The 26,986-nt window shown below is 37.4% G+C and overlaps 1 protein-coding gene across 27 annotated transcripts in view; it reads right to left on the reverse strand.

The window, feature by feature from the left end:
• PDE4D (phosphodiesterase 4D) overlaps nucleotides 1-26,986 on the reverse strand; it is a 1,438,885-nt gene that overhangs the window by 689,784 nt on the left and 722,115 nt on the right. The window contains exon 1 of one of the 27 annotated variants that reach the window (XM_025448318.3): nucleotides 14,622-15,096. The exons of the other annotated variants lie outside the window; for them this stretch is intronic. Within the exon in view, the coding sequence (XP_025304103.1) occupies nucleotides 14,622-14,887 (266 nt within the window). The 5' untranslated portion in view covers nucleotides 14,888-15,096. Of the gene's footprint in view, nucleotides 1-14,621; nucleotides 15,097-26,986 lie in introns of those variants that run through there. 27 annotated transcript variants of the gene reach the window in all.

Consider the following 26,986-nt stretch of genomic DNA (forward strand, 5'->3'; position numbering starts at 1 on the left):
ATTGCTGACAATCGCCAAAATCTGTCTACACAGATGACTGCTTTGCAAACATCACTACAGGTCCTAGTGGATAAACTAATTTTTTCATATTTGATGTTTGTCTTGTTTTTAAATAATAACGATGTATTATCAAATTATATCTATGCATTCCCTGTAATTCTCTAGTAACCCACTGCACAGTGTGAATTTCAATAAAGTTCACTGCCTTCCTTCTATATGTGATCCTAACCAGGGCTTTAAAATAAGCCCATCAATTAACCCATCCTTCTCTGAAATCTGGTATCTTAATTTATGCTTGTATCTTCAGTGAAAGTTATATTTTTATGATTTTATTGACTTAAATTGCATATTGCATTTCAAATGTCATTAGGGAGGAAGGGAAGGAAAGGGAGAGGGAGGGAGGAAGGGAGGGGGAGAGACAGAGAGAGAGAGACACACACACACACGGAGGGAGGGAGGGAGGGAGGGGGGATGAGAGCAAGTAGAAACAGTAGAAATTTCTCCTCTACCAAAAGGGCTTTGTTTTCATAAGGAAATTTTCTCGATTAATTGAACAACTTAATTCACACATTAACAAAACATTACTACGAAGATCTGATGGAAGGAGGAATGGAAAGCTCCTGACCTTTTGGATTCTAATCCCCCAATTAGTTTTATTCCATGCTTCCCCATTAAATGCTGGTTGTGATCGGTATCAGCTTTCAGATTTAGACAAAGCAGCTAAAAGCAAAAACCTGCCTTTTGACTAAGATGGCAAAGAGAGAATTGGTAGTAATTAAATAATAAGATTGACTTACAGTGCCTTCACTTCTAATCTCTGTCAGATGGACACAAACTAAGAACCTATTTATGTCAACTACAGGCTTCATCAGTTGGAATCATTCATTATGTAAATATGACCTTTAAAGTCATATCGCAGTTATCATGTGAATAATATACCCATGAATAATTGAGAATTGACAGCATTTAATATTTATTAAGTGCCTTTTGTACAGATTTGACTCAAGTAAGTCAATTCCATGGACCCAGTGTTGGTATCCACTTAATGATTTATTCAGCCTCTAATATGATGAGTAATGTTCTGTATAAGGAAGTTAGAAATTGCACAACGGAGATTTTAAGATGAATGAGGCACTGTTCTTATATTCATGTGGTTAGCTCCTTAGGGAGGAAACAATAGTTTGTTTTTTGTTGTTGTTGTTGTTGTTTTACAAAATGGAAAGGTCAATGCCACATTCAAAGATAAGTAACTTGAGTTTAAGGTAATGTTTGGGTAGGACCTTAAGAGATGGATTTTGATATGTGCTTATATCAAGCTTATGGAAGAGTGAAATCAAAGGGCAATGAGTATTCAGAAAGTAATATTGTTGAGCTGGAACATATGCAAAAATGAGAAAAAAAAAGTCCTGGACAGGTAGGATGAACAGTAAAGAACTCATCAAGGACTTTAGATTCTTGTGGAGAAGACAGTGAGTCATGAGGTGAGAGACAAGAATAAATTGGTGAGACATAGTACAATCAGTTTTAATGCTGCCTTACCCCATAAGGACATACATGAAATATGATCTAGGAAGAAGAAAGGGAGACTGAAATTTTTTTTTTGAAAATTTTTTGAATTAGATTCCTATCTGCTTCTCTTTATGACTGCATGGATTAGGATGCTATCTACTATGTTGAAACAAAAGTGAAATCTTAATAATCTTCTAAGTGTGTGATTATGACTACTTTTTTATCAATGGCCAAAAGTTTAAACATCAGATTACTTACCCCTAACCATTTATTTTGTCTTTGTGAGTGGAAAAGTCCCCATCATCACCATAGTTTCTTTCCACTTTCTTCCCTCCTTCTTTGGTCTTTAATTTCTTAATCATTTAACCTTTATGAGCAAATTTTAAGCTCATAAGGTATAAAGTACCAATTTTAACAATTTTTAAATGCTGAAATAATGATTTTTAATGAGGTTACTCTTGACAATCACTTCCTGTTACAGAATGAATAAACTTAAGTTTTGAGCCAAAGGCTTAAGAATTTAATCCATATTCATCTAAATAGGGAATTTTTATAGATTTTCATAACCATAGTCTAGGGAATTGTAAACTTTTACTTAGTCAAAAGATAATATGAACCTCTGCTCCATTTTATAGTCTTCTGGAAAAAAAAGTTCTCGCAGGAGCAGAAGCAGAACTATAATGTTCAAGTTACACACACACACACACACACACACATATATTTTCATATATATCCCTCCCTAGATACTTTTATTTAAAATATTCTCTTTTCTTTCTTAAACTATGCTTAAATTGTGGTTCGTAGTTTAAGAAAAGAATGAGAATGAAAAAAAAGTGCATAGTATTCACAGTAACAAACTCAACGTAATAGTTTCTATACTACATTTGACTTTGGGCTTTTACATACATTACACACAACTTATAAGTTACTCAACTGTTCTACCTTGTTATAGCTCCTTGCCCTAAGAATTTACAAAAGAATTAAGTTCCTTCCAGTTAACAGTATTAGAAGTGCTGCATCACTGAGGCTCTCAGAAAGGAAAGGAAGATGTTTTTGTGTGCTGTGGTCTCCTTATAGAGCTGGAACACAGTAATGCACAAATGTTCAAATACCTCATAAACCAAATATAGTCCATTTAAAAAAATCAGACATCTTCTAAATAGAGGTAAGAAAACTCTCAGGAACAAAGTAAAAATTATTGAGATAATTCAACATAATATAGATGGGGTATAACATAGACTTCCTTTCTTTCTCTCTCTCTCTCTCTTTGCCTCTCTCTCACCCACTGTCTCCCTGGAGTCTCTTCCTCTCTTTCTTTTTTAAAGAAAGCTCAACATGTGGGGGGTGGGAAGGAGAAAAAAGAGAATTTGGAAATAATGTGAAGAAGAGATAAAGAAAACTTTCTGCAGCCGACCCCAAGAGGAACCAAAGATGGCCCACTCATGTTCAAAACTTGAGGAATTCCAGTCAGCAATGTCTACCACAAGGTCTCAAGCTGGGTTTATAACTTCCAGAGATAGCTTCCATAGTCATGCTTATAGATAAAGTCCTTAATAGGAATTGCATACTTTTGTAAGTGCTGTGCTCATAAACTCCCTTAAATTCCATAAATCTTATGTTGAAGTTTTAAGCTCCTTCTACTCAGAAAAACCTCGGATTTATTCATTGCCCGTAAAGTATCTGTTTAAAGGGTATACCTTTCGACAGTCTCTGTCTTCTGAAAAGTTTTATGAGAGACATCATTCATTTGAATGCCGACGGACTAGTTGAGGATAGAACCCCATCTATACAATTTAGAGTGATGTAGCAATTATGAAACATAAATCTTAAATGTGAAACTGGGCACATACAGACACTAGGAGATTAGACTTGCGATAAATATAAAGGAATGATTACTAATGTCGGGAAAGGTAACTGGAGGAAATATTTTGTTTTCTATTAACTGTATTCAGGCAATCTGTATTACACAGTTTGGGTTTTAAATTCTCAAGCTAATGTCTTAAAATACCATCAAATAAATTCTAAGGTGTAACAGTGGAGGGGAATACTTATGTCTATTTTTTAAGTCATTGGCAGTAGGATCCTTCAAAACATTAAACCCAAATGTTAAACAAGCTTTACAAAACAAGAAAGAATTACTCATTTTATAATACTGAGATAACAAATATTGCATTGCTTACCGAAGTATATTTCAGTTGGAATATATTTAGTTTCTCTAAATATGAAAGACAAATATACTATAAAGGAGAATATCTGTCATAGAAAGAAAACTTCCCTACAATAAAAATTTCAAAACTAAAATAAAAAGCAAAAGACCTGGAAACAGCTGTTTCAAATAAAACAGAGTCAAATCTATGTGTGTGGGGAGAAAACACTGATAAATTGTATAGGAAACAAACCATCATGGATGTTCACTAGGTAGATGCCAAAAGGATATGAGAAAATGGAATTACAAAGGGCAAATGAAAAAATACTGCTCTTTACTGAGAACGGTATTGAGATATGTTATGCCATTGAGAGAGTCATACGTTTCAAGAAAACTATGCTATTCAATAATGCCTAAAATGGCACATTATTGAGACACTGTAACTTGATAATATTCTTTTCAAAGTAACCTGACAAAATGAAGCAGAAATCATGAAGTAAGCAATCAGTTCCAGAAAAGTTAAAAGATTAGAATATGTAAGATGTTCACAGCAGCATTATCTATATTAGCAAATGTGCAACAGGTGGGGGATAATTATTTCAAAGGTGGATTTATCACTGTTTTTTGACTGCTCTCTTTTTTCAATTCGGAAAACTAATAATTATGCCATTTTTCCTGTGATCCTGTTTTACAAATTTTACTAATACTTTTAATTATAGCAAGCAAATAATATCACACCACTTTTTTTCTCTTGTATTCATGTGGGAATAAAATCTTTTATTTTTAATTCAAAATCTGACATTCTTATATTGTATTTCCCTATATTCTGCAAATCTAACAGCATAATATAGTATTTGATGAATATCTGGAACAAACAAGTCAGTTTATGCCCCAGGTATGGCTCATTTTATCTATATGACGTTGTGACATTTATTTAAATAATCTTGGTCTCAAAACCTATGCATATTTTGTTTGATATATGTAGGTATTCGAGGCAATTATGTCACATCAATAGTATCTCTTACTGATTAAATATTCTACCCACAGAAGCAGTAGAATTAATGAATCTTTACATATAATATGAACTGGTAGAAAAGCATGGCTCTGAATATTTTCTGCATAAAAATAAATGTCTTTTGAAAAGTATAGTTCTATCTGATTCTGCCTTTATAAAACTGGGAGTCAAAAGAGCAGTAATATTTGATTATATAGAGAGTATAATATGTATGAGTACGTTTAGCTATCTGTCCATATAGACTCTTATATGGACATATGTGCACATTTATGTGTATTTCTTATGAAAATGGCAGAACCCAGATAATGAGTTAAACACGGAGTCAACAGTAAGATATTTTATATATTTTTAAATATATAAAGTTTGGCTCATTTTTAGTCTTTATCTGGGTATTTGGAATTTTATCAACAAGACTAACCAATATGCTTCGCCATACTGTAAAAATTTATTAAATGTAATGAAATATTATCTTTTCTTATAAAATTGCCTTTCGCTAAACTGTGAACTACCAGAGCACTAAGGAATTATCTATGTCAATTCTTATTATACAGATGTTGACAATGATAGAGAGGTGGGGCAACTTGCCCAGGTCATACACTTTTAAAAAAAATTCAGAGGTGGTTCTTCGTCGTACTTTATTGCAGTCATCAAACATTTAACATAAAAGTATTACTTTAGTAATCCAGAAACATACCTGTTAATAAAATATTAGAATATATACATAATATAATGAAAAATAAATATAATTACATAAGGTTGTAGATTTTTTTCACGGCAAGTAAAAACTATTAGAAAAAAAATTTAACATTGTTTACTCTTTGAAATTGTTTTTACTAATTGTACTTGAGAAAAAAAATTGACTAATTGTACCGCTAATTTGGCATTCAATCCAATGACTTATTTTTTATTTATTATTATTTTCCAATCCAATGACTTTGATGGCATAACCTAAAGCTTATACTTTTCAAGTGGCCTTCTTGGAAAAGGGAACATTTGGAAGAATTTTCTTCTAAAAATGTTATTTTATGACTATTTTTGCTTTTTTGTATAGTTTCTGATAATTTAAAAGTACTTTTAAGGATGTTTTTAAGTTCTTGATTTTGCTTATCATACTGTAATGAATGAATGTGGATAAAGATTCCTCATTTTTTTGTATTTTATGTTTTTCAATCTATAGCAAAATGGTAGAACTTCACACAAATTTTAAACTCAAGACTATGTTTTAATTATTTCTAGAGTAATTAAAAATAGAATGTTCTTTCAATAACTAGAAGAAAATAAAAGGAAATTCTAATCTAATTTTAGGAAACCTTTTCCACGGATCAAAGTAGTAGATAAAATATTGTCCAAACAAAAAATAATTGTTCTGGCAATAGTTAAAAACAAAATCTTTTCACATCAAAAATCAATGTAAATAACTACATGACAAATAACAAACTGAAAAGAATCGGGTTTTTTTGCAAAATATAGGGTATAGGAAGGAACAGTTAATGTCCCAATAGAAAATAACACCATTGTGCAATTCCCATAAGATATTAAAAATTTCTGTGCACAGATGAAGAAAATGGTAGTCTCAATATTAGCCAATTGAAATGTGTTAGATGGTATTCTTCAATCTGCTAATTTGGCAAATATTTATTATCTGTAAAATATCCAATACTGGGAAGAATACAGGAGTACGGTAGTGTAATATCCTGTGAACACACTAATAAGTTTCTGAAAAGCAATGTCACTTAAAATCTTTAACTCTCCACATCACACATCTGAGAATCCATCCTACTCCTAAAGCAACAGTTCAGAAATGACCTTCAAAGATGTTTATTTTAGGATCAAAGATGACAATGAAATGTCCAACATTAAGATAACGATAGAATAAAGGATAGGAATATAAAATGTTATAGAAGTTTATGAAATAACAGTAAAATACAAAATCACTAAAAAATATTTTAATTTTGAGTCTTGCTTTACTCTTTTAAACTATTAATTTAATCAAGTGCGAAGGGGCAGCTGGGTGGTTCTCTTGGTTGGACATCTGCCTTTGGTTTGGGTCATGATCCAGGGTTGTGAGATCAAGCCCTGCCTTGTGCTCCCTGCTCAGCAGGAGAGTCTGCTTCTCCCTTTCTCTCTGCCCCTACCCCCACTCATGCTCTCTCTCCCTCTCTCTCAAATTAATAAAATCTTTAAAACAATAAAGCATAAAAAGTCTCATTAAAGACTGAAGGTTTAAATCCTAATCATTCTGGCCCCAATACAACTTCATTATGAATAGTTCATCTTTATAAACCTTGAAAACATTAGTCAACCTCTAGAGAAATGCTCTCTACCTGAGCTATTTCTGAAGACAGGAAATACTATATTACTGTTAGTGTTCTGAAACTGAATAATGAATTAATTTATAAATCATTTAATACCTTAATGTCTGTTGCCTTTTTTGTTGTTGTTAAGGAAAGAAAATTATTAGCAGTCTGGATGTTCCAAATACATAATAGTCTTTGTTTTATTAAGTGCCCAAATATTTAAACTATTTATAATGATAACCAAATTATCTACCCCCTTGTATTTACTGGTACATTTTTTTTCTATTGGTATTTTTATTCTAAAATGGAGAAGAATTGGGGAAAGAATGAGAGATTATTTTATAAACCTTGTTCAGTATACTTGGCAACAATAGGCAACTCTCATAAACTATTAAATTTGTGACCCACTTATAACTTGTATGGAAACAGTAAATAGTGGCACAGTTATGTGGAATTTAGTTGTAAGAGGTTTTCCTTCCTTTTACCATTATTCAACTCTTTGGAAGAAACTTTAACATGAGGCTATGGAATCTATGAGCTGCAGATACCTGAATGAAAATACAAGCAAGTGCAATAGGGGAATTAAATTTGGGATTTCCTTCTCTTTCACAGTTGAGTGGGATATACAATTGGTAGTTAAGGACCAAGGAACTATTGCTGCTGCAGCAACCTATGAAATTATTTAGCTAAAGATAGAAGAGCACAGCATTTTGCCCTGGAAAGGACTTTAGAGACCAACCACTCAACACTCATCCTTTTATATTTCAGGAAATTGAGCCAGTGAGGATTTAAATAATGTGCCTGAGATCATTGAGCTAGAAAGTGGCAGGAGGGGAATAACAACAAAGGTCTCTAAAGCTACAGTAAATTATTCTGTTCATTCACTTCTACATAATTGCCCCTTGCATTCAGGGCACTAGTCTAAGTCAAAATTGGGTATGCAATATTGCACTCCAAATCTAGGGTCAGAACAAGAGAAAAATAAAAGAGTTATGGAAAAGTAAAACAAATGTCCAATGAGCAGAGATGCTGCATAAATGACAAGTTCTCTCTACTTTCCTTCTACCTCCAGCCCTATCCCTACAGGCTCTGGGTCAGACTAACAAGACACTGAGCTTCATCAAACATCTGAGTCTCACACTGTCCTAGTGTGTACCAGTGGGTACTTTTCTGGACCCCTCTGTCCCTGGGTTTTATCATCTAGTCAAAAGTCGAGAAGATCTCTCTGAGGTGTCCTTCCATCATCTAGGTCTAGAAGAGGCTTACATTGTATCTTTTCTCTTCTCTTCTCTCCCTCTTTCCTTTTCACCTCTCTGTCCAGGGAATAAGCTCCCCTTCAAGAAATCCCTGCAGTTACTATCCAAAAGTTGGACAATTTCAATGGATGTGGCCAACACTAGGAGTTATTAAGAACTACAGTTGCACCATGAACATTTGGCATTTCAGAGTAATACAGCTCACTGATGGAAAACAATGAACTACCACTGGGAAGTTGTCTTGAGAAAGTTCTACTGGATATTATTTCTAATTTTTACATTTTTTCTTTCTCAGAACCTGATTTCTTCCTGGCAAGTTGTAGGAGAGAAGTAACTTCTAATTTTAAAATGGAAGCATCACATAAAATAGACTAATTACATCCCCCAAAGAAGCGTCTTTACAGTCCAGGCTTTATTCTTTCAAACAACTTGAAGTTACATTCTTCAAACAGTTAGTTAAATTTCTAAAGTTGGTAACATAAAGAGGAGATGAGGAGAAAGAAAAGCTGGCCGGGGAAAATATTTCTAACAGTATATCACCAGAGTTTAATAGCTTAATAACCTTTGGGGTGTTAATGCTTCCAATGAATTCATACCCTTAATGGTTTTTTTATGTAACACAAGGATTAGGGAGTCTAGACCTACTGCCTTGGGAGTGCATACAGTGTTGGGGTTGGACCGCTTAGAAGAATATGTGTTGCCCCAGCAGAATCATCTCTCACCATAATTATTGTTATTGTTCCTGATAACAATTATCACCATCATCTCTTTAGCACATAATATTGTATAAAGTACATATCCTACAAATTACTGTGTGTAGTAGCTCAATCTTTTCAACTTCTCATGTTATTTATTCCCATTAAGCAAATTAGAAAACTAATGCTCAGAAGAATTAGAAGACTTAACTCAATCTTACGGCTGATTTATAGTAAAGCCAGGCCCTAGCAACCCAACTCCAGAATTCCTATTCTTTCTTTCACCTGTCCCTAATGATGATAAGTATCATTTCATGTAGGCACAAGGATTTTACACCTCCCTACCAGGTGTGGGGCTATCAAGGATACTAAATTTAGCCTAGATTTAGGTAACTGTCCTGAAGTAGACAAATCTTCTTGCATCATAGAAACTGTGTCATCATTTCATATTTGAAAAAAGAATCATTCTATAAAAGCCATTCTTTCTTACTGGCCTCTCACATCACTGTAAACATATCTCACAATTCTTGATGTAGTAGATCTGAACCTTGTCCCACAAATCTGTAGCTATGCAAGTTGAGATTCATGTACTTAAGCCACAAAGACTTTTCTGTGTTCAAAAAAAAAAAAAAAAAAAAACAAACACAAACCCTATTAAAATGCAAAGTTCCCTAAAAGACATCATTAAAAGACATCATTTTTGAGGGTGAAAACTGTAACATTTAGGATGCCTAAGTTACTGGATCTGAGAGGGGGTAAGGCAGAGGAAGGAAAGAGTCCAGACAATTCCTTTTTTTAAGATTTTATTTTAAAAAATTAAAAATAAAATAAAAATAAAGATTTATTTATTTATTTATTCATGAGTCACACACACAGAGAGAGAGAGTGAGAGAGAGAGAGGAACAGACACAGGCAGAGGGAGAAGCAGGCTCCACGCAGGGAGCCCAACATGGGACTTGACCCCGGGTCTCCAGGATCACACCCAGGGCTGAAGGCGGCACTAAACTGCTAAGCCACCCGGGCTGCCCTAAGATTTTATTTATTTATTCATGAGAGACACAGAGAGAGAGGCAGAGACACAGGCAGAGGGAGAAGCAGGCTCCATGCAGGGAGCCCGATGTGGGACCCAATCCCGGGTCTCCAGGATCACGTCCTGGGCCACAGACGGCGCCAAACCACTGGGCCACTTGGGCTGCCCTGGTCCAGACAATTCCTAATACTGCCTGTGAGTACTGAACACATTTCCTAGAACAGCCGCCCAAGTTCTCTAAGACGTGAGACCCTCAGAAAAACAAATAAAAGCCAACTCTATCCAGGGCTAAATGTTAGATGTGTCAGAAAATTAATTTCAAAGTATAAGTCATGATTGTCACACCAAACTGCTTCCATTAAGGAAAGAGACTAAGGAAATGGGGCATTGCATCTTTTCCACATTCTTACTGTGATTACAGCTTTAAGAGGTATATTTAGCACTACCATGGTTCCTAGTAAAAATATTCAAAGCATGGCAGCAGAGAAGAGTTCACCCAGGAAGATGGCAGTGTTTTTCTCAAAAGGTCTTCAAGATAGGCAACAGCTTGGAGAAATTACTAGGATTAGAATCTGGCAATGAGTCTTATAGACTCAGAGACTGAAATCTCTCAGCACATGAGATCAACCTCTTCTCTCAGGAGCAAACCCATATCATATAAGCTCATGAAACTGCTGAGCAGAATCCAAATGTCAATTAATTTCTTTTCATCGAGCATAACAGCTACTGTGCAGATTAAAATGCTCAACCATCGGACCCAGTGCTTTCTTTCTCATTAGAAAGTCCTATATAATGATGAAGACTAGTATCAGAAGATAGCTTTGTGAACATGGAACCAGAAAAATATAGAGAGATAATAAATGATCAATTAGATAAATTTAAAAAGTTATTAGTAAGATGATTAATATAGTTTTAATTTTTATTTATTTATGATAGTCAGAGAGAGAGAGAGAGAGAGAGCAGAGACACAGGCAGAGGGAGAAGCAGGCTCCATGCATCGGGAGCCCAATGTGGGATTCGATCCCGGGTCTCCAGGATCGCGCCCTGGGCCAAAGGCAGGCGCCAAATCGCTGCGCCACCCAGGGATCCCTGATTAATATAGTTTTAATGTCTGATGTCGTTCTGTTAACCAATAGTTCCTCTCTCTTGGACGATGTTTGAAAAAGCACTGCCAACTTTTTTGTGTGTGATTGTCTTTTATGACTACCCAAATTCTGACCAATCCTACCATCTGATAGGCCTATAAAATTATCTCTTTAAAATGCTGCATCTTGGCTCTGATAAGTATAGATTTCATGTGTTAATTCACAGGACAAAGATCTTATTTCCATATTTCTATGTATTTTCTTTCCCTCCATACTATACACAAACAGCATGGAACACTTTGGAGTTAATTACAACAATCATTAATTCTAGACAAAATACAGCAGCAGAAATATTATGGTGGAACATTTTTTTAAAACTGCTACACTGTCACCCACAACTTTTGATCACTTTGCACAACCTTTATTATTGCTAGGCATGACAGTGACCCCATCACTATAACAAGAAACTGATAACCTTAACTTCCCAGGGGGCCTCTGGTGTAAAGATTGACTTTGATATGTCTAAACAACTGTAAATATAGAGTTTATGATGAGGTCTATGAGGACTGTAAAATCTCCTGAGAAGAAGCTGTCTAGAGCTGCCCTGCTTAAGAGATTTAAAAGCAGGCAGATCAAAGCATGTGTCATTGAAAATCCTGTAGGTTGTCATGAGAAAAGGGGTAAAAATTGCAAACCCATTCAGTTATATCCATTACTGTAATGACTTAGAATACACTAGGATGATGAAAATGAAGGGTGAGTAGCACAGGGTCATGAGAATAGTAATCACAGGTCATGTGCCACTGATACTGAATATTATTTTGTACAACGAAGACAGTTTTTTTTTTTTTTTCTGATTAGCTATGGTAACAGGTTTTATTTCTGAGTGCCTGGTTTCCTGTCTATAGACCCATGCATCTGAGTAATAGGCCTATCCCAAACATTCACTAGGATACTGAGGATGAGTCAAGCAAGATGGACAAATGCCAAAAAGGTTTCATACTAATAGAAAAATCTATTTATCCATTGAATTGCCAAACTGAACTTTGAGCAAGCAAAAGCAATGTTGTTACATCATATTACATGTCATCAGCTCTAGCAGATCATACCTTCTTTAATGAATACAGAGTTAGGATTATGTACATAGGAAGGGAAGAGGCTAGAAATGTCTATATTTGTAGCACACTGAGAAGGAAAGTCTGGAATGTGGGGATTTTCTTCAGGATAACCAACTCCTTAAGAGTGAGTAATATACAATTTCGGGGCAGGAAGTCTTAAGTTACACTGATTATAATTCTGTGCTCTGAGGTGTTCAATTAACAGTGCATTTCTTAAAAGGCTTCCCTTAAAATACAGTCTTCTGTCCTCTTCAAACTGATACTATGCCTCTTTTAAATGGGCCACTCTGTGTATTCCTAATGAGCTTTTTCCAGTTAGGAATTGTGTTGATGTAAATCTACGTTGGCAAGAGCGTCATCAGAGTCAGCTGGGAGTGACAGGCATGTTCTAGCCAATTCTGGATGGTGTGTTGAAATATGCTTCCCAGGCTACAAGAGCAAATGCACAAAAGCATGCCCACATCTTCATGAGGGTGACGTGCAGATCAGCAAAGCCATGGCTCTGTCAGAACATAAAACACGTACCAGGAGCATTTCTTGAAGAGAAGCCAACAAATCAATCACAGTAAGAGCTACATAATCCTCACAGGTTAAAAGGTGCCAGGGCTCGCCCTTTCCCTTAGGCCAAGAAAAAAAAAAGTTTGTACATGTTGCTTTGCAGGGCACACTCTTAAGACACAAAAGATGGTGTTTCTTAATAACCGCCAGCTAGCTCACATAACATAAATTTGCAAGCAAGCAACACAAGCCAACAATTCAGACTCCAAAGAGAAAGTTATGTTCTATCCATTTCATATTCGTTCTGTTTACAAATAGGATCACTGAAACCAGCCCTGTATAAATGTTACAATGTGGCATGGCCCTGCTTTCTTTTAGAAATATTTTATTGTCTACACAGAAAACCTGTTTAATAAAAGCAGTATCATTATAATGGCATTTATGAACCGTTGGGGCAAGTACACATATTTTTTCAGAAATTATTTTGCTTCTTCAATATCTAGTTCTAACATCATGCTGAAAAACAGGATTTTTTTTATCCAATGCATGAACAAAATGGCAATTTCATGTTAATAAACATGCTCCAGGGCCATACATCTGAATACTAGCAATTCCCTACTTGCCTTTCTGTATCTTTTTTCACACCTCTCATCCCTAGAGCATAAGTGTATGGTAAGAGGCGGGAGGAACTAGACAAAAAGTTGGAGTGAAGACTGGTCAGTGGACCTGGCCAGCCCAGTTCCTACTGCCTCTCCTGCCATTTCTATAAATGTACTATAGGTGATTTAGAGAACCTGAGTTTTAAAAACAGACCCAAAAGAATGGTCATCCCAGCTGATGAGTTGTGCTTTTCTAACTCCACAGCCTTTGGTGAGATCCTTATCTTTGACTCAGAATCATCACCAAAAGGACTCTAAGACTGTCAGGATATTGCTCATCACTAGCCTTTCACCCTCAGATGGCTCTGTAAATCCTTTTATCTGCCTTAAATCCCAGCCCTCCCTCAAACCTCCACGCTCTCCACTGTAACTTCTAGTGCTCCTACTCTGTCATCAGTATAATCACCTGTACTTTCAACCTCTTTTCTGCTTCCTACACTTTCTTGTGCTAACACTACTGGCTGTGCATTGATGGGATCCCTGGGTGGCGCAGCGGTTTGGCGCCTGCCTTTGGCCCAGGGCGCGATCCTGGAGACCCGGGATCGAATCCCACGTCGGGCTCCCGGTGCATGGAGCCTGTTTCTCCCTCTGCCTGTGTCTCTGCCTCTCTCTCTCTCTCTCTGTGACTATCATGAATAAATAAATAAAATCTTTAAAAAAAAAAAAAAAAAAAAAAAAAAAAAAAAAACAAAGAACACAACCTTACCAAGTAGCAGCCTGCAATTAATTGCCTGCACAGAATTCCTAAATCCTTTCTTCTCTCCATTAGAAAGACATGTTTGAGATTGTAAATACATTAAGGTCAGTAGCAAAGGAGAGGTTTGGGGGCGCACCATCACACACACACATACACACATTCTGTGTACATCTCTGTTCAAGTGGGGATTATGCAGAAAGCAGAGTAAACTGTGATTTTTTTTTCCTCCTCTCCTTTCTAGTCCTTTCTTTCCTGGTTGTTGCAGGACTTGGCAAGGGATATTAGCTTATGAAATCCAAGAAACGCCACCACGCTGATATGGGAGTAAAACTGCATTCTTATTTGACACCTGGAGTCCAATTTTCTTGTAGGAACTTGCAATAGGAATTGAACTTGGAGAACCACCCCCCTTCAAGGATTCCCAGTTTCAAGGGCTGCTGCCTTGGCCAGGGCATCTGCGGGCTCTGTTGGGAAGGTAGAAGGCTGCCTGTAAGTCACAGGTGAGCAATGATGAGACTCCCCACCCCCCACCCCCCCTCGCCCAAAGTGGAAGGCGGGAGGCACAAAAATCAGCCGGGTGCCGGCCACCGATCCCGGCAAGCCGCGCCAACCTTACCACGTATGTGCCACCGTGAAACGCCGCTGTTTGGGGATGTTGCTGCTGAGAAGCATCCTCCGCAGGAGCCTCGGGGAATTCCTCGGAGAAATTACTGGAGAGAGCTTGGGGGAGACCGATTTCCTCGCCGGCTTGGACTTCTCCTGCTGCAACAGGTTCTCCCGCAAGGATTTCACAAGATCCTCGTTGAGCCAGGGGTTCGGACAATGCGGATTATCCACGTCGGGGACTGTTAGGGTGTCCGGGCTCGTCGTCTGCTGGGCCATTTCTCCGCTCAACTCTGTACAGTTGGCAGCAACCCGGGGCAACGTGGGTGCCTGGCGTCCCCCCAGCGGCTGCCTCGCTCGGAGCCCGGGGCGAGCGGCAGGTCGGGCAGCTGCGCTGGCTCCTCGGGCGGCCTGCCTCAGTGTCTCCGCGGGGACCGGCCGACGCCCCGCCCGAGCGCGCTGCGGGCCCGCGGGGCAGGGGGGCGGGGGGGGGGCTCGAGGGGCGCGGAGGCCGCGGCGCCGGCGGCTCAGTCCGCGCTGCGCGGCCGCCTGTGAAACTATCGGAACTAATGCGCCGCAGCTGCTCCAAGTGACTTCTGCTTATGTGCAGAAAAAGTCCTGGGGGGAGGGCTTACCCATCAGATCCCTGCTGCTCCGGTGGTTTGGCGAGTCTTTCCATTTGCTTATTCCTGAATCCAAAGGAAAGAAAAACTTTGAACTTGACCTTCCTCTCCTGCAAGGGTTATTTATCTGCCTCCAGTCCACGTTCATAAAAGAAAATTGCTAGTCCTTTGCTTTTTACAAGGGAAGAATAAACAAGCACTAGATAGATAAGAGGGAGTATTTCCCTGCTTGCTAAACTCAATCTGATGCACCTTGTGAAACAAATCCTAAGGGAAGAAAATGGACTCTTTTTTTTCCCTCCCCCTTCTAGTTAGAAATAAAACAAAAGGTCTCAAAATACCACATATGGAACACATTACAACACAACACAACGTTGTGTTGTATGACCTCGCTAATTAGGGCCCTTTCAAAGCGTGGGACAACGGCATTTACATTCAAGAATGGCATTTGTTATCTCTTCGGATTTAAACGGACAACCTTCTAGGGGGACACATTGTTTTCATAAGAGTAGTTAAAGATTATTTTAAAGTTTCAGTTGTTACTTATGGTATACAGAATGTTACCAAGTCAACTGTAAAAGAATTAAATCTAGCTTTTCGTAGTTATTTCCTTAATTTTTTTTCTTACTTTTCTTTTAATGTAAGATTTTTATTTGTGATCGACATAGCTTCAACAAACGTAAAGGAGGTTTAAAATGTTTTTAAAGAGAAGAAATTATGTCTTGCCTATTAAATTTGTTTAATTACTGGAAAAAATTAAAAATGCTATGACAATTCAAGTAAGTAAGCAAGTGATAAAGCTTGCTAAATCTCATTACATGGACATTGGAAGTGCAAACATTAAAACTGGGTTGTAAGGGAGCCCAAACCTTTGCATAGAGATGTCCCCAGCAGTCTAGCCAAGCTATAGAGAGTTCAGGACAGAAATCAAATCACTTTTCTTAGGAATTGAGAATATTTGGGTGTTTCTTTTTCTTTAAGATTTTATTTATTTATTCATGAGAGACACAGGGAGAGAGAGGCAGAGACACAGGCAGAGGGAGAAGCAGGCTCCATGCAGGGAGCCCGATGCGGGACTAGATCCCGGGGCCCTGGGATCCGGCCCTGGGTCAAAGGCAGACACTCAACCACTGAGCCACCGGGGCTGCCCCAGAATATTTGTTTCATATTTGAAAAACAGTGATCTGGGCAGCCCCGGTGGCTCAGCGGTTTAGCGCCGCCTTCGGCTTGGGGTATGATACTGGAGATCCGGGATTGAGTCCCGTGTCGGGCTCCCTACATGGAGCCTGCTTCTCCCTCTGTGTCTCTGCCCCTCTCTCTCTGTCTGTCATGGATAAATAAATAAAATCTTGAGAAAAAAAAAAAAAGAAAAGAAAAACAGTGATCTAAGGAGTTAGGAAATATATCCAGATAAATTGGAGAACAGAATAGTCTGATTCAATTAGGGGTTTTTTGTGTGTGTGTGCTTTTTTTATTTTTGGTTTCTATGATTACTATTAGGTCAGTTTTTAAAGTTTCTCCCATTTCCCTCCCTAGTTATTCCACCTTAAATTTAAATTCTTTGTCTGTAAAATGCTACAGAAAAGGATACGCTTAGGTTCTGTTTACAGGAGCACAGGGCCACCACCTGGTATAACTATAACAATTTAATGAGCCACACGTTCCAAGACTTAATCAGAAAATCTGTTCTGCAATTACTCAAATTTTTCAAAATCAGGGTATGATTGTTCTTGAAGAATTTCCACAAGTACAAAAGGTTTCCTCGCTGCTAAACATTAAGTGGCAAGCCCCCTTAGTTTTAACAAGGTAAAGACATCCATTTCTCCATATCTTTTCTTATTTATACACACACACACATATATATAGTCACTAAACAAGTAGCCAATTTCTGTAAAGTTGGCTGAAGGACTGACCACTACATTAGGAGTTGTGCAAAACAGGTGTGCAATGCTTGCCTTTAAAGAACGCATAAGTTAATGGAAAAGACTAGACAACACTCTGGAGAAAACACCAGCACATGTAGTGATATTATCAGGTGCAGAAAAATACAGTGAAAAAGGTAAAAGGTATACATAACTGATGAGGGAATGTTGCAGTAAACTTGAAGATGCGGAATATCAAAAATTAATGGAAAGGAAGGTGAAAAAGAAGTGCCTTCCAGGATAAGGAACTTACAATGTGCAAATGCAGTCAAGAAGAAATAGGCAAGTTTGTTTAAAAAAAGAAAAAAAGCCCGGTAGTCAGTAGATGTAAAACCTATTCAGGTTTGTAGAAAAAAAAAAAAAAATCAGATAACAGATAACAAGTGGGGGGGGGGAAACAGGCAGCAAAGTGACATGCCACCCCAAAAACTATTAGAAAAATTTCCCACTCTCTACAGACAGTTCTATTCAGCAAACATCTGTGGGCATTTATTTTGTGCTAGGCACTATATGAAGTGCTCTAGGATAAAGATTAGCTAGATACTATCCACAGTATCTGGGAGTTTATAACTCACTAAATTAACCGCAAAATAATTTACATGTCAAAGTATGGCCCAAATACCTAGATGAGAGCCAGGAAGCTGACGATATTTAATGTCTGGTTTTAATTAAGTAAAGAAAAGTGATTCTCAATGACCAAATAAAGGAATTGATATGAATGGGAATATATGGGCCATAAAATGCAAAACTCATTGAGTTCAGGACATTCTAGGTTCTAGTTCTTGCTTCCAGTGACCTTCATTTGAGAGGAATAAAATATTTACAAGCTAGCCTTCTCCTAAATGGCATTTCATGTGGATGCTCAGAGATTAGACATTCTGTTGATGAGACTATCTAAGCTGGAATGGAAGATATAATAATATTCTATTGAAAATTCACTGAAGGTTGTGGATAAACATGTTCTAAAACTGAACAAAAGTGTTCTGCAAATTTCCCATTGCTTTGGTGCATGTTAAAGGATTCCATTATAGATATAGAATTGGGGATCCCTGGGTGGCGCAGCGGTTTGGAGCCTGCCTTTGGCTCAGGGCGCGATCCTGGAGACCCGGGATTGAATCCCACGTTCGGGCTCCCGGTGCATGGAGCCTGCTTCTCCCTCTGCCTGTGTCTCTGCCTCTCCCTCTCTCTCTCTCTCTGTGACTATCATAAATAAAAAAATAAAAAAAAAAGAATTGGCTGCCTTTTTACAGGTTTCCATATCCTATCATTCATTATTTGTTCAATATCCTAACATCTACAATTACCCTCCTGAATCCCCCAAATGATATGTGGCTTTTTTGAAAAGAAAATTAATTTTTTTTTGAGAATTCTTTGCCATCCTCCCTTCAAATAACTTGGAAACCCCCACAGTGTTTCAAATTCATGCTTGAAAATCACTGCCTTAGGAAATACAAATTGTAAAGTTCTGAAGATAACCAAAGGTGGCTGAGGTTTGGATAAACTGGTGATTTTCTTTATAATAATGTAGAGTGTCAAGGGAATTCTCCCAACAGGAATACTACACAGATTGTCTTTTTTTTTTCTTTTTAACAAAATCTCTTTAAAATTAGCTGCCAGAAACTTTTCTGAAAAACACAGTACTGCAAATGACAGCCAAATAAGGCCTTTGGTTTTAACAAGTGGAAATTTGAAAGTGGGTGAAATGTTTTGATAAAGTCACCCACGCCTAGAACAGCCGATAATATCTCTTAATTTCATAAAGGTTTTCCTAAATACCTTTTTGTGGATTTTCTAAATTTGTTTTTTTTAGATTATTCAGAATCCTTGATAACACTTATTTAATTAATTATTCACAGGCAGCAAAACAAATAAGAAATAAGATTTGCACAGGTTCTGAACAAGGATTGAAAAATGTGCCCTTGTCTAGGTAAGATACAAGCAAAACTAGATTTCTCACAATTGAAAGGGAGCAATGGTGCAACTAATTCAAAAGGATAAATAAATTAAAATTATTCACACGTGACTATAGAATGCATTGTATGCTTCTACCAACTATAATGTTTTAATTAGGTAAATAGTGTGTTAAAATGAGACTGCTTTTTAACCTGCCCATGTAGTTGGTGGAAATGATCTGACAGTGGCAGAGGTTTGTACTTAGGAAGAGTGTGTTTGGAACCCAAAAGCTTGTTTTGATCTCCAGCTATGATACGTACTGTGTTACTTTAAATGTCTGTGAATAAGTTCCTCATCTATGAAACTGAGTGATAATAACAATAGCTATTGCATAAGAATGCTGCAAAGATTAAATATGTTAATACCCATGATATAAAGTGTTTAGAAGGATGCTTGGATAGAGTAAACACCCAATTACTGCCACCTGCCACTAGTTGATACAAGGAACTTACAGAAATTTATACTCAGTAGATATCAATTGACATCAAAATGTGCCAGGCATTTTGCATTGTATTTCATTTAATTCTTGCAATAATTCTTAGGGCATTATTTCATTACCACTATTTTACTGATGAGGGCACAAGAAGGTTAAATAACTTGCCCAAAATAAGGACCCCTACGTGGCTCAGTCTATTAGGTGTCTGACTCTTGATTTTGAGTGAAGTAGTGATATCAGGGATCATGATCTTGAGATGAAATCTCAGTCCTGGGATGGAGGCCTGTGTCAAGCTCCTCACTCAGCAGGGAGTCTGCTTCTCTCTTCCCTCTCTTTCTCTCTGCCCCTCCCCCTGCTCTCTCTCTCAAATAAATAAAAAATAACTTACCCACAGTCATATAGTTCAATAGTGTAGAATCAGTATTTCATGGTCTATGAAGTGCTAGGGCCTCTTATTTCAACTCTATACTAAATCACTCCAAGAAAGAAATCTGATACCATATTTAAAATCAATGATGGATATTTTTATTGGAAAAATTATAGAAATCTGAGTGCCCTGAGCTCTTGGTCTAGTTAACACTAACTTCTGCCCTTGGCTCCACTCAGGACATACACTGTGGCAACCTGTGAAGCTTGCCAAGTCATGTAATTCTTACAAAGGCACGACATTCTAGTAAGGGCAGCTTGAGGTGGAATTTCTGAGTGTTTTTTCATCTATATGTCTGTACTCCTTTGACACAAAGGAGTTTTTATTAAATTCCATGGTAGTTTTCCATTTTGCAAAACAATAATGTTCTAAAATTATTTCATTTAAAATTTTCATTGTGATTATTTTTCATTTAGAATTTATGTCATTATAACCTCTAATGATAAAATTTTATCACCCCTACACTGAAAATCACATCTGGACATTGTGAAACAGGACTTTTTATTTTATTTATTTATGACAGTCATACAGAGAGAGAGAGGCAGACACATAGGCAGAGGGAGAAGCAGGCTCCATGCACCGGGAGCCCGACGTGGGACTCGATCCCGGGTCTCCAGGATCGCGCCCTGGGCCAAAGGCAGGCGCCAAACCGCTGCGCCACCCAGGGATCCTGAAACAGGACTTTTTAAATCATCATCATTACTGAACTTGTACCAGATACTGTGCTGATTGGCAGAGATTAAAAACAATAAAATATCCACTTGAAAATTGGAGATATATACAACCCCTCCAGTAAAGAAGATAAATGATAAATGTCAAATTGATAATAAAAATCAGTGCCTCAAGGGATTACAAGAGTAACAAATATACGTGTGTGTGTGTGTATACACACACACATATAACAACAGTTTTTGAAGTTGAGAATGTTTCCAAAAACTAACCAATGCCCAATAGCAATGGTATTTGGGGGCTCTGACAGATATTTCTTCACAATCAAAAGATCTCCAAACTTCCCAAAACTGTTCATTGTATTAGAAAAAGGGACAGTTAATGCACAAAATAACTTGGGTAGACCTTCAGAATCTTTTGCTGTTTTTGTCCACATACCAGACATGTTAATGAACAAAATCCAACACGTATCCCAAGTTCAGAGGAATATTATACAGTAGTAGTCTATTCAAAACTTGGACACCAAGGAGCACGTTTCCTCATCTCTTTTTCAGTCTCTGTACCCATCCCCCACCAGCCTTAGGACAAGGATTTTTACTCTTCTTCAAATTAGCATAATATGACTGGAGAGCCTCCTTCTGACTCTGACACATAACATCTGTTTCAGTTACTTTGTTTTTTGTAATATGGTTTTTATGAGACAAAATAGTATACTTTGCTGAAAGTGTCCATAATTCAGGATTTATAGTTGTAGCTGGCAATTTGCTTTCTAAAGTTTAACATATTTAGACAATGACTCCTCATAAGCAAATCGTATTTTTAGGGTGATACTTTTCATATCTAACGTTCTCCAACCTAGTCATTTATTTGGGATGTTTTACAAAAGGTATTACAGAAACTGGTTTTATTTCCAATTTTGTAATTAAGTAGCTAAGTCACCTTGAACAACTTCATTCAGTTTCTCTGAAACTCCATTTCCAAGTTAAAAGTCCTAGAACTTCCCTAGGGTTTTATAACTTAAAAAAGAAAAGCCAGATGCTGTCTTTGATTGCAAGTTTTAGTTGACGTTTAAGAAAAATCATTATCCCAAATGCGTTCTGAGGCAATATGGTCTCTGCCATTTGCATGTAGTAATCGTATGTTCCACAGATAATGATTTAAAAAGAGAAACAGAGGGGCGCCTGGGTGGCTCAGTGGTTGAGTGTCTGCCTTTGGCTCAGGGCATCATCCCAGGGTCCTGGGATCGAGTCCCGCATCAGGCTCTCCATGGGGAGCATGCTTCTCCCTCTGCCTAAGTCTCTGTGTGTCTCATGAATAAATAAATAAAAGAGAGAGAAACAGAAAATATTTGATGTTTAAGAAAACAAGAGGTGACTGCACTAACCAGGTGCCTTACTCATGCTTTTATGGCCCTGAAACTTATGAAAATTCCCTCCCTAACTAGGTAACAAAATTTATTCTGACATATGACTCACAGCTTGAGAGCCAGAGTGGGAGGGCAATGCTTAAGTTAATTTAATATTTGGAATCAAAGTATTGTTTTACTTCTAAAATGATGAAACTACAGAGCTGCATATACATATCAAGTGTTATATAATAAGTCAGATTTTCTAACCTTTTAGGGCCTAACATATTATTTAATAAAAGAGAAATTTCTGCACTCAATCTTTCACAAAGTGTGTCTCACCAAAGACTAGTTTTGTCCAAATTTAATGAACACTGAATAGGGCGGAGGGAAGCACTTTGTGATTTAAAAAAAAAATGGGGGCTGCATTGAATACAGTTAAACAGGTTTCTCTGGTGTAAGATCTTAGTCCTTTAACATGCTAATGTGATTTATGAAAGCCAGTTTGGTTGGCTCTCAATCCACCTGCCTCTTGAAGCATGTCCAGAGATGGTTATTCTCAGAACCCATCCCTTTGAACATAGCCTATAGCTGATATAAACCTTCCCAGGCTTGTATGCTTTCATTTTCTTCTGAACTGTAGTCAAACAGAATGTTTCCAGCAGAACCAGGAGTTCTGGTACCAGCCCCTAGAGACTTCTCATTATTGTTATGCTCCTGTGCTGAAGCTGAGGCTAAGTCCACCCTCTTCTTTAACTGGTGTTCTTCTCCTTGTAAAAGGCATAACTTGTGCAGAGGCTATGAAATAACTGTGCTGTGAGTCTAAATGATAATTCTGTTGATAGCATGATAGAAGACTGAACAGGCTAAAAGGCCAAAGAAAGACTGGTCTACAGGCCACTATTGGTGAGAAGGTATACCAATGCAACCAAAGGCCAAACAAGTGCTTTTCAAGCTTTGAATTAGTTAAGAATCATGTGGAGACCATGCTAAAGACAGGTTCTGATTCAGTAGGTCTGGAGTGGGGCTCAGAGTTTCGATTTCCAAAGTTCGCATGGACTGCTGGTCCATGAAGGCCTCCTAAGTCTCCAGGGACTAGAATAAGGAGAGGTTAATGGAATTGAAGTCTAGCAAATGAAGGCACTAATACGTACTCAGGTGATGCTATTTCAAATTTATATCCAGACATTTGTGTAGTGCTTAACTTGCTGTTGATATTTTTTAAAGGAAGAGATTTTTTAAATTATTTTATTTATTTATTCATGAGAGACACACAAAGAGGCAGAGACATAGGCAGAGAGATGCAGGACTCCATCCCAGGACCCCAGGATCACGACCTGAGCTGAAGGCAGATGCTCAACCACTAAGCCACCCAGATGCCCCCTATTTTATTTTTTTTAAGTAAACTCTACTCCCAACATGGGGCTTGAACTTATGATCCCAAGATCAAAAGTCACATGCTCTACTGTCAGGGTTAGCCAAGTGCCCCAATTGCTAATATTTTAATAAATAATGGATTTTTAAAAATAGAAATTATTGCATACCAATACAATAAATCTTTTTTTCTTCAAATGAGCACAAACACTATGAAAGATTCAATTCTAAAAGCAACTTTTGTTATATTATATCCACACTTTTAAGATGAGACAAAAAAGACTTAATAGAAATTGAAAAACAAATTCCTGCAAGTATGGTGAAATTATTTACCTGTTTCTATATCATTAATTGAAATTAAAAGATGAACCTTATTTAAGACTTACAGACTATTTCCAGGATGTAATTTAATTAAGTTGAAAGCATGTAATTGGACAAATGCTAGGTGTTAAGTTCTTTGGATATGATGGAGACGCTGATCTTCGTGTATCTGAGGATACCAGATTCTTTCTTTTCTGTGTTCATAGTTAGATGGGGCTTTCAACTCTTCTGTGGATACAGCATTGTCAAAGACACTTATAATTAAGCCTTACCCCGCACTACTGACTTCTCTATCATCTAAAAAGTTAATCGAGAAAGTGTTTGTGCTTCCATCAAGCCAATACACCTAGCCCTACAGTAAGTCTATGTATAGCTGTATAAGCAAGTATATGCTTTTCTCTCTGGTCCTTCAAAGAACTTATTCTGACCTGGAAGTGCTTGAATGATTGCTAAATTATGAAGACCAATCTGAGTTTTTTCCCAAAATTATTATTTTTCAGCCCTAATAAAATAAATGTGAATACCTATTACACTAATATAAAAATATGCATCCTAGCTGGTTTAATAAACACCACTAATATTCTGTAATTATATAAGCATTGCACAAAGCCAGCCAGTAATTATTTAATCAGTTACAAAGGAAAATTCGTGCATGACAAAGAAATCCTCTTGCTGTGCCCATGTCAAATACACTTTAGTCTGAGCAGCAGTTGCCTTGTGATCCTTGTATATTAAATGCCTGGAATATAGTGTGCAGCAGACACATGTTAAAGGAAGGGAAGAAAGGAGTCAACGGTTTGTACGGTTTGTTTTAGTATTTGTTGTGAGCTTTTACATAGGCTAAAAAGATGGTATGTCCAAATCAATTTACACTGATTTACCCACTAAATGTTAAAAATGTTTTAGAAATCCTATTAGACATGCTCCCAATTTTACAAATGCATTACTTTTTAAATTATCTATATAATACGCAATCTATTCTCATTGCAAAAAACTTCAAAGTCACCCAGAAATCTAAAGGTCCTATAGACCACCATCCCCAAACTTGGCTCTCTTCATAGGGGACCCTGTGATCAGTTTTGTCTGTTTTTCCAGACTCTGCTGTCCATTATAGGAGCCACTAGTCCCATGTGGCTATTCAGTACTTGAAATGTGTCTAATGCAACTGAGGAACAGAATTTTTATTTTTTTATGTTTTTTATTAATTTAAATTTAGTCGTCTTCTCTTTTTTTTATTTATTTATTCATGATAGTCACGCAGAGAGAGAGAGAGAGAGAGAGAGAGAGAGGCGCAGACACAGGCAGAGGGAGAAGCAGGCTCCATAAAGGGAGCCCGATGTGGGACTCAATCCCGGGTCCCCAGGATCGCGCCCTGGGCCAAAGGCAGGCGCCAAATCGCTGCGCCACCCAGGGATCTCTAAATTTAGTCTTCTATGGCTAGTGGCTACCATATTAGCAAAATTCTAGACCTCCATGTGATTTCATGAAAAATTATGTGCCTAGAGGAACATACTACTGTTTTCTGAGGCTTTGGGGGTTTGTTTTTAAAGATTTGTTTATTTGACGGAGAGAGGGAGAGAGTCCTCGGACATGTGCACAAGCAAGGGGAGTGGCAGAGGGAGAGGGAGAAGCAGGCTCCCTGCTGAACAGGGAGCCAGACTCAGGGCTTGATCCCAGGACCCCGGGACCATGACCCAAGTTAAAGGGAGACGCTCAGAGAACTGAGCCACCCAGCCACCCGGAGACTTTTGTTTTTGATCAGAGTGTTATACTCAATGACCATTCTCATCATTCAGCAACTTGTTTTTTCTTCAGTGAAGATCTCCCTTGTTAATCTTTAGCGAGGTACCTGAACACTGAGGTATTCCATAGCATGGCCACTTCTCAGCATTGTTAGCCGTTTCCCTATTGATGCGGATTCAGGTGTCCAGTTGTTCACTATCAAGGACAAACAACAGGTTTGCAAACTTCTCATTGGGCACACATTCCAAGAATTTTTTTTCTTTATAATAGATACATAGACGCAGGATTCTTAAATGATAAGGTATAAGCATTTTTCATTTTAATAGAAACTGCCAAATTGTTCTTCAAAGTGGCTGATTCAATTTATACTCCCACCAACAGTGTTTGAGTTCCCACATTTTTTTCCTCAAACAGCCTTATGCTGCCATCAATTTCACTGTACTAGCTGTCAAAGCCTTTTTTTCTTCCTTCAAGAATATCTTCTGTTTTTTTTTGGGGGGGGGGGGAATTAAGAAGAACATCAATGGCTACCATTAAAATTCACAGAAGTGGGAAATTGTATTTCACTTCACTTCCAAGTCAATATTCAATTTTTGCTCTTTAACAATTTTAGTTGACCAAGCATTTCCCTGGAGTGTCTCTAATATGACGATATCTACACGTTATAGAAGGCCTTTTCAAAGGAAAAAGCATTAACTTTCTTTTTCAGTAATGTTCTAGCACTACTCAGTGAAAAATGTTTTAAATTGCTTTTCCCATAATAAAGATAGATTGTGTTAAGCATTTATTCTTGCCTGTCTCTGTTTTATACAACAGCATAGAATTTTCCAATGCATGACCAGGACTCTATTACTATTTTGTGGAATTTTTTCTTTGAGTAAAATTAATGGTCCAGATGAGGACTGAATTTGTAAATTCACTGGACCCTGGTCTGACAGTAGTGTCACTGCATCCTTAGGTTAATAATTTTGTGAGATTGAAAGAGGACTTGGCTAGAAGTCCAGTCCTCACTCTACTACAAGTAGGACTACTTGTCCTAAGGCTCGAAGCAAACCTCTTACTCTCTGGATATGTGTTTCGTTGTTACCGTATCTGACTCTAACACAAAGCTGGAAGGATCGCTAAAGTGATAGGTTAATAGTTTCCCAAACCAGACTTATCATTACAATTTTCTAAGGGAAATATTAAAACAGAACTCAGAACCTCAACCTACAACTACTGAATCAGAACAAGCAGAGTTAGGTCTGGGAAACTTTCTCCAGTGATTCTAATGATTAGTCAAGTTTGAAAGCCACTGTCCTAGATGATAAGATCAAACCCCAAGAATAAATATGCTCTAAAAGGTAAATACTTAAAAAAAAAAAAAAAAGAAAAGAAGAAAGAAAATCTTCATGGGGGAAAAGCAGATCAAATATTAAAACAAATTTGGAGAAATGTAAAGTCTTATAGCTCAAGTAAAAACGTCCACAATAATTCAGGTTTATGGTTATTACATCTAATAGATCTAACAGAATCAACAAAAACAGTAATGTCATCAAAAGCCGCATCTGCAAAAGCAGATTATG

This window comes from Canis lupus, chromosome 2 (genome assembly GCF_003254725.2).
Source record: "Canis lupus dingo isolate Sandy chromosome 2, ASM325472v2, whole genome shotgun sequence".
Classification (NCBI taxonomy): Eukaryota; Metazoa; Chordata; class Mammalia; order Carnivora; family Canidae; genus Canis; species Canis lupus.